The 8,166-nt window shown below is 35.0% G+C and overlaps 1 protein-coding gene across 1 annotated transcript; it reads left to right on the top strand.

The window, feature by feature from the left end:
* The first annotated feature begins 268 nt into the window (after positions 1-268).
* Positions 269-6,713, top strand: LOC133327481 (cytochrome P450 306a1). The gene is given in 5 exon segments (XM_061535999.1): positions 269-596; positions 953-1,101; positions 5,286-5,494; positions 5,745-6,108; positions 6,213-6,713. Coding segments are annotated over 5 exon segments (1,551 nt in total).
* Positions 6,714-8,166: the final 1,453 nt, after the last annotated feature.

Raw genomic sequence — 8,166 nt, 5'->3', positions numbered from 1 at the left:
CCAAAGAATTCTGAGTTTAACTTTAAAATAAATGTGAGTCATAATCTTGATTAGAAATTCCCCCTAAAGCGACTGCAACGAAATGCTAGTATGTTTTCTGACCACAAGAAAATTCCACGCAATTCTAACATTCCTTCGAGATGTGTCAGCTAACCACGTGTTTCCTTTTAACTGAACAGCTACCTGCTACCTTTGTAAACATCTCTTCCTCATTTATATCCTTTTCTTGTTTTTGTATAAATTTTTGTTTTTTTCTTTTTCTTCCCCAATGTGCATCTATTTTTAGCAACTCTTTGCCATTGTTGTGGCCTTAATAGTATTTCTTGTATGGCTAGTATTTATCCGTGTGCGTCATCAGCCCTCGGGGCCATTTGGTTTGCCACTGCTGGGCTATTTGCCATTCATAGATGTTAAAGCACCGCACAAGACACTGCAACGGTTAGCTGTGAAATATGGACCCATCTATAAACTGCAAATGGGCAGTGTCAATGCCGTAGTTTTGTCAGATGCTGCCTTGGTAAGGGAATTCCTAAAGCGTGAAGAATTCACGGCACGAGCACCGCTATATGTAACGCATGGCATTATGGGTGGTTATGGTAAGTATGGCAGAGATGTGTGTGCACACACAAAACGAAAGATTTAAGAAACGAACATGGTGTTGGGATAATTTGTGGACGGTTGCAATAATAAACATTTATAATATTTAATATACTTATTAAATAATAATTATTTTAATTGTATTTTTAGAAATATTAACACTTTTTATTTTATTTATTTTTATTTTTATTTTTTATTTTTAACTTAAAAACTAAAGACTTTGGATACACAATTTAAACTAACCTCAATTATTTTTAATAAACAAAAATACAGCTGCTAAGTAAACCACATATTTTTATAACTCCATCAAACATTTGTTTCCCTTTCTCGTTTTTCTATCCCCTCTTCAACACAGGTTTAATTTGTTCCGAAGGTCCTCTATGGAGAGATCAACGACGTCATACAATTGATTGGCTCAAAGCATTGGGTATGACGAAACAATTTGCCGAACTGCGTAGTGGCTTGGAACAGCGCATCCTCAAAGGAGTTCAGGAATGTGTACAGGTAAGTGATACGAAAAAGATATTAAGAACAAAAAAATCATCGCAAAGAAAGAGCAGCATTATACAATGTTGCAGAGACAAGTTATAGTCCTAAATGGTTTCGTTTTTTATCTTTGCTGATTTTTTGCGGTATATCCTGTCTGTCAGTTTGACTGAGTCATAAAAATGAATGAATGAGGGTCTTTTTCGGTTCTTCTTAATGCTGTTGTGTTGTAGACATATTACTAAGAATAACGAGGGTAGTTTTCTAAATTGGGGAAACATATAATGGCCAGCTTTAAGTGCTTAGAGGACTATAGAATACAAATTGTGTGGTGACAGGTGCAGTGTCTATTTTACCCCTATTTACTCCTGAAGGACCTAAATCGGTGAAGTTGACAGTATATCAAAGAGGAGTGGCTGACCTTTAAATTGACACCAATTATATAGTTGTATGTAATCGGATGTGGGAGTTTTATTTATATACTTACCGCAGCTCCTCTGCGGCATCTTTGACGTCTAATCGAGCAAAAGACAGCAAACACCGCGAAATATTACCCAGGCTCGGAATACGATATAGACTCGCACAAACTCAGGGATCAGTGGTAGTTGTGTAGGGTGTCCTATGTTCGGCCCCATTCGACCATACTTATCCGCTCACTGGTTTCAGCTCTCATTGGATAATCTTTCTACCAAAGGTTAAAAATATCGGTGGATTTAAGGGTATATCCCCCATATGGGTCTAGCTTCATTTTCACCCCACATTTTCAGTGAAAGTTTACATTACTATAATTTTTTTTCACTCCGATTAGGACACCTCGAAATCTTGGGTTTCGAACGCATCTTCTGACGCCATCCATTATTTCGTGTTGTGCATGAATAAAGTAAAGTCATTGTGCGCCAGGTTGGGTATGAATTGATCGCCCTACGGTGTTCAAGCGGAACAGTTGCCCCATGACCAGTTTTGTCAAACAAAGAGACGATAATTTGCTCCAAAATGTTTTGGCTCATATACTATAAACTCACAGGGTCAATTTTTGTTTTGTTTGAATATTTTATGCATAGATTTAAAAATCAATGTTCTAAAGAATATTTTTTTTTTCAAGAATATGTGCGTACTTTCAAGGATACGCCTACCTATAATCGTAGGTTTTCAAAGAATATTTTTTCAAGGCCCAGTTTAGCTATAGGCTTGCATTTTCTAAAAATATTTTTCAATGGCCAGCTGTGGTTGCGGAATTTAAAAAAAAAAAAAATATATTAATTTCTATGGCGGATTAAAAAAAAAAAAAACAATTCTATGACGGATTTAAAAAAATAGTCTTTTTAAATGGGCAACTGTGGATGTGGGTTTTTGAAGAATGTTTTTTTTTTTTCAAAGTTCATCCTAGCCAGCTGTGGTCGAGGATTTAAAAAAAAAATTGTTTTCAATACCTTTCACTAAACTGTGCTACAGGGTATTATGTCTCCGTACTTATGCTTGCAACAGACAAAAGTAATCGAGATAGATACATGGTTACTTTTGAGGTAAAGCATATAATCGCTTTCTGAGTCGATTAATTCATGACCTTCCGTCTGTCCAAGTTAAATTTTAAAAAATTTACAGATCGAATTTATGATCGGAATTGGATGAAATTTGTCAAACGTCACTTACTTGGTCTAAGGACGAACCCAATTGAAATTGGAGTAAATCGGTTCAGATTTATATAAAGCTCCCATATAACAAAGTATGTTAGGGTTTAAATGGGAAAAAGGAAAGTCCAATTAATATCCACAGAGTGGACCCTTCGGTATAATATTACTAAGCGGATATAAATCTGCAAACAAAAGAGCATAAATCACAACCAGTTTTGATAGAGTATCCGGAGGAAGCGGTTTAGTACTTGTTTAATGTCCAAAATTAATTTTTCATGTCCAGATCTTGCAGTTTTTTAAATATTTTACATTATTACTTTTAGTGCTTAAAATTGATATATTTGCAATGTTAGATATTAGGTTCGTATACCGAACTTTAATATTATTATTTATATATCTTTGTAATGATTTATATTTGATTCTAAAAAATATTTAACAAAAGTGGTGTTTTAAAATCACCATTTCATTTCTTATGAACACACATATTTACCTTTTTCCTAAAAAGCTCATCGTAATTCATTCACTGAATTTGGCTGTTGGGTCAAGATAACGAAGTTAGAGCATTCGACAAACAACGAAGATAATCATCATCATGATTGAAATTACGTATAAATATTTATGTGTATGCATGTTTGACCACCTCCAATATAACATTATATTGGCATTTGTTACGAAGTGAAGGTTAACTTTCCGGTATAACAGTCCGTCCGACTGTTGTCTGGCAATATATGTATGCAGCTTGCCTCCTGCTATCCATTTGCCAGGCTGATTCATTGATCAGTGTATTTTTTTTTTATTTTGGTTGGTAGTTTGACGGACTGTCGTATGGTCAGTCGTTTGGACGATTTGTCTCCCTGCTTGATTTAAGGCATTGTTTGACTCTTCATTTCGTTTTTTTCCTTTCCATTTTAATTTTGCTTTTACTGCAAAAATACAGAAATGTCCATTGCCTTAGGAATTTTGAGCAGAAAAAATGTAGCCTAGAAGGGAGTGATGGGTTTTGGAAGTTTTCCATAGAGATCAGCTATAAGAATATCTCTTTTGTCTTTTATAAGATGGCCTCTTTGGTCTTCAATAAGATGGCCTATGTTGTCCTCTATTAGAAGGCATTTGTGGTCATATATAAGAAGACTTCTGTGGGTTTCTATAGGAAGACCTATATGGTCGGTCTAGTATAAGATGATTTCTAAAATCTTCGATAAGAAAAACTCTATGGTCTTCTATAAGAAGACGTTTATGGTCTTCTATAAGAAGACATCCAAGGTTTTCTATGAAAAGATATCTGTGGTTTTCTATAGGAAAATATCACGGATCTATTAAAAGAAACATTGTAGGGTTTTTTAAAGGAAGACCTCTGTAGTGTATATGGTCTTCTATAATAAGACATGTATGGTCTTTTTAAAGAAGATATCTACGGTCTTCTGTAGAAGACCTCTAGACGAGAACCTCTAGAAGAAAATTGTTATCTTCTTCTATCAGAATAACTTTATGGTCTTCTGTGGTTTTCTATAGGAAGACTTCTATGGTATACTATACCCTGATCTCTAAAAGATTCGAAAAAAAAACATCCTTGGCCTTCTATAAGAAGACATCTATGGTTTCCTATATGGTCTACTGTAAGAAGACATCAGTGGGTTTTCTATAGGAAGATCTCTAGGATCTATTATAGGAAAAACGTTGGGGTTTTTTACCTCTACAATCTATAGTCTTCTATAAGAACTGTATTGTGTTTGTTAAGAAAACATCTACGGTCTTCTGTAAGAGTACATCTATGAAATTTTTTAACAAGACCTCTAGAAGAAAACCTTTTTCTTACTCTATCTGAAGAACTCTATGATTTTTGATAAGAAGACCCCTATTGTCTTCTATAAAAACACCTCTACTGTCTTCCCTATAAAGGGTTCTATGGGATTCCATAAAAATACCTCTATGGTCTTCTGTAAAAAGAAAATCAGCAAGGAAAGTAGTAAAGTCGGAATGGGCCGAATAATTGATACACTTCACCACATTGGGTGTATTGTACATAAGTATCCTAAGAATTGCAATAAATCTGAACCGATTTTCTCGAAACTTAACACACATCATTGAAGACTTAATTTACTATACTATGCCAAATTTCATGCAAATCGAAGGATATATAGGTTCATAGGTGTACCATTAACAATAAATCGGACGAAATAATATATATGGGAGCTGTATGTAAATCCGAAACGAGTTTCTCGAAACTTAACACACATCATTCAATACTTAATTCAGTATGCTATGACAAATTTCATGCAAATCGAAGGATATATAGGTTCTTAGGTGTACCATTTACAATAAATCGGACGAAAATATATATGGGAGCTATATATAAATCAGAACCGATTTTATTTATATTAGAAGACCTATGTGGTCTTCTCTATTGTCTTCCGTTTAATATTTACCTTTTGTACTTATACCATTTTCCATATCAACGGTTCATTTTCTCTGTATTTCCATTATTTGTGTGTTCTCAACTTCATCTACATTAATGCATTTGTATTCATGTGTTTTTTTTTGTGTTTTGTTCCTCTTCTTTCTTTATTGCAGTGTCTTCAAAGCGATTCTAAGAATTTATCAATGGCCGTGAATCCACTGCCAGCACTTCAGCACACATTGGGCAACATAATGAACGACTTGGTGTTTGGCATCACATATGCACGCGATGATGTCACTTGGCGTTATTTGCAGGAGTTGCAGGAAACGGGCGTTAAACTAATCGGTGTTTCGGGGGTAGTCAATTTTCTGCCATTCTTAAGGTGAGTCAGCCAAATATCAACAAACTGTAAAATTAAAAAAGCGAAAGTGATGCATTGCACTGCAGCAGCAGACAATCGCTGGCAGGTAGTTGGGTAGAAATAAACAGAACAATAAGTCATGACACACAACAAGGTACAAGGACAAAGAAAAATTGACTTATCATCTTCTACACACAATTTTTTTATTTAAAGTTAAGGAAATAACAAAATTGTTTTTTCCTTCCTCTAATTTTCTTTTTCACCGATGCAGATTTTTACCTTCCAATCGTCGTAACATTAAATTTTTACTCGATGGCAAAACAAGAACCCATCAAATCTACGATGATATTGTACGAAAATGTGAAGAGAAACTGCAAAAGAGAAAATTCAATCCCACCAAAGAATCTTTGAAGAATACCTGTATTTTGGAATTCTTCTTGGAACAGCGAGAAGAATTGAAAAATCATGTTGATCTCTATCATCGTTCGAAATATGATGAATATTTTTGTGCTCCCCAACTGCGCCACCTGTTGGCCGATTTATTTGGTGCTGGTGTTGATACAACATTGTCAACACTGAGATGGTTTATTCTGTATATGGCTAAGGAGCAAGAAATTCAAAGGGCGTTGAGAGAGGTAAGTTCCGTCAAAAATTAATTAAAAATTTCATAACAAAATCATTTAAATTTTAAATTATTTTCATTATTTTATTTTCATTTCCATTCATCTTTTAATTTCAGCATTTACAAAAACTACCCAAAGACAATGTAACACTAAGCGATTTGGAAGAAATCGCCTATTTGCGTGCTTGTATATCCGAAGTGCAACGTATACGATCGGTGGTCCCTCTAGGCATACCACATGGTACCAAATGGAATGTCCATGTCAATGGTTATGGTATACCAAAAGATTCGATGGTTTTACCCCTGCAATGGGCAATACATATGGATCCGAAAGTATGGCCTGAACCTGAAAAATTCAATCCACAACGATTCCTCAACGAAGATGGCAGCTATCAAACATCTCCAAATTTCATACCATTTCAGACAGGCAAACGTATGTGTCTGGGTGAAGATTTGGCACGAATGTTGTTGTTGCTATACACCGGTCTTCTTATGAGAAATTTCGAATTCCATTTATGCCAGGAAGATGAACCAAATGTTGATCAAATTTTTGAAGGTGAATGTGGTATTACATTGACACCGAAATCATATCGTGTTGTATTAAAAGAAATTCAATAAAAATGCAATATTTATATATTATTGTTTAATGTAATGGAATGCTTAATTTCAAAAAAGAAACCAGTAAGGAAAGTAGTATAGTCGGAATGGGCCGACTATATGATATTGTACATATGTACCTTTACACTTGCATTTTAATGTTCCATCGGAGGAACATACTCATGCCTTTCTGCAACCTATGCTAAATTTAATTTAATTCGGGCAGATTTAGAGTCGTCTGCGTACCATGGGACAAATTTATGGAAAACGATGCATAGCAAAATCGATACACGATATTCGGTACATGGAAGCTATCTGCACCAATTTCAACAAAACGCAATACAGTCATTCAAGGCTCCATTTGAAATTTTGGCAAAATTTCGTTTTAATCGGACAAACATTAGGTGTTTGGTGCACCATATATGTATATGGGTGCTATAGCTAAATCTGAACCGATTTTCGCGAATCTTAAACTCATCGTTCTAGACTCAGTACACTATGCCAAATTTAGTGCGAATCGAAGGACATATTGGGACTTTGGTGCACTATTTACATAAAATCGGACGAAAATATATGTGGGAGCTATATCTAAATCTGAACCGATTTTCACGAAAATTGACACACATCGAAATTTCCGGCAAATCGAAGGATATATAGGGACTTTGGCGCACCATTTACCTAAAATCGGATGAACATATATATGGTAGGAGCTATATCTAAATCTGAACCGAATTTCAGAAAACTTTACACACATCATTCTAGACTGAATTTAGTATGTCATGCCAAATTACGTGGAAATCGAAGGATATATAGGGACGTTGGTGCACAATATACATAAAATCGGACGAAATTATATATGGGAGCTATATCTAAATCTGAACCGATTTTCGCGAAACAAGCCACTCATCATTCTAGACTTAATTCAGTATGCTATGCCCAATTTCGGGCAAATTGATTGATATAAAGGGACTTTGGTGCACTATTTACATAAAATGGGACGAAAATATACATGGGATCTATATCCTTGGGCCAAATAAGTGACCTATGTCAAATTTCATACAATTCGGAGCATAAATACGACCCGTACTTTGTTTACAATTTAACATGGACAGGGGGACGGACATGCATAAATCGACTTAAAAAGTCGACCAAATTGTACCAAATTTAGTGTCATTTCCAAAACTTTCCACATACCCCAATCCTACACACAACAGTGATCCTAACTTCACATGTCAATATTCCAGCGATATCGGTTTACCTAAATCCTTATTTGGTACCATTTTGTACACATTGGTACAAATTTCCAAAAACTTTCTACATATCCCAATCCTATACCCTAACAGTAACCATATCTCCAAATTTCAGGATTCCAGCTGTATTGGTTCACCCAAAATTTAAATTGTACAAAATTTAGTACACATTAGTATGAATTTCCAGAACTTCCTACAAAGCCCAATGATCCTAACACCAATTC

Source organism: Musca vetustissima, unplaced genomic scaffold, assembly GCF_032173495.1.
Source record: "Musca vetustissima isolate MV318-11 ecotype Yass unplaced genomic scaffold, APGP_CSIRO_Mvet_v1 utg16866, whole genome shotgun sequence".
Lineage (NCBI taxonomy): Eukaryota > Metazoa > Arthropoda > Insecta > Diptera > Muscidae > Musca > Musca vetustissima.
The sequence above is the reverse complement of the archived record's forward strand: the minus strand, read 5'-3'. Positions and strand labels throughout refer to the sequence as shown.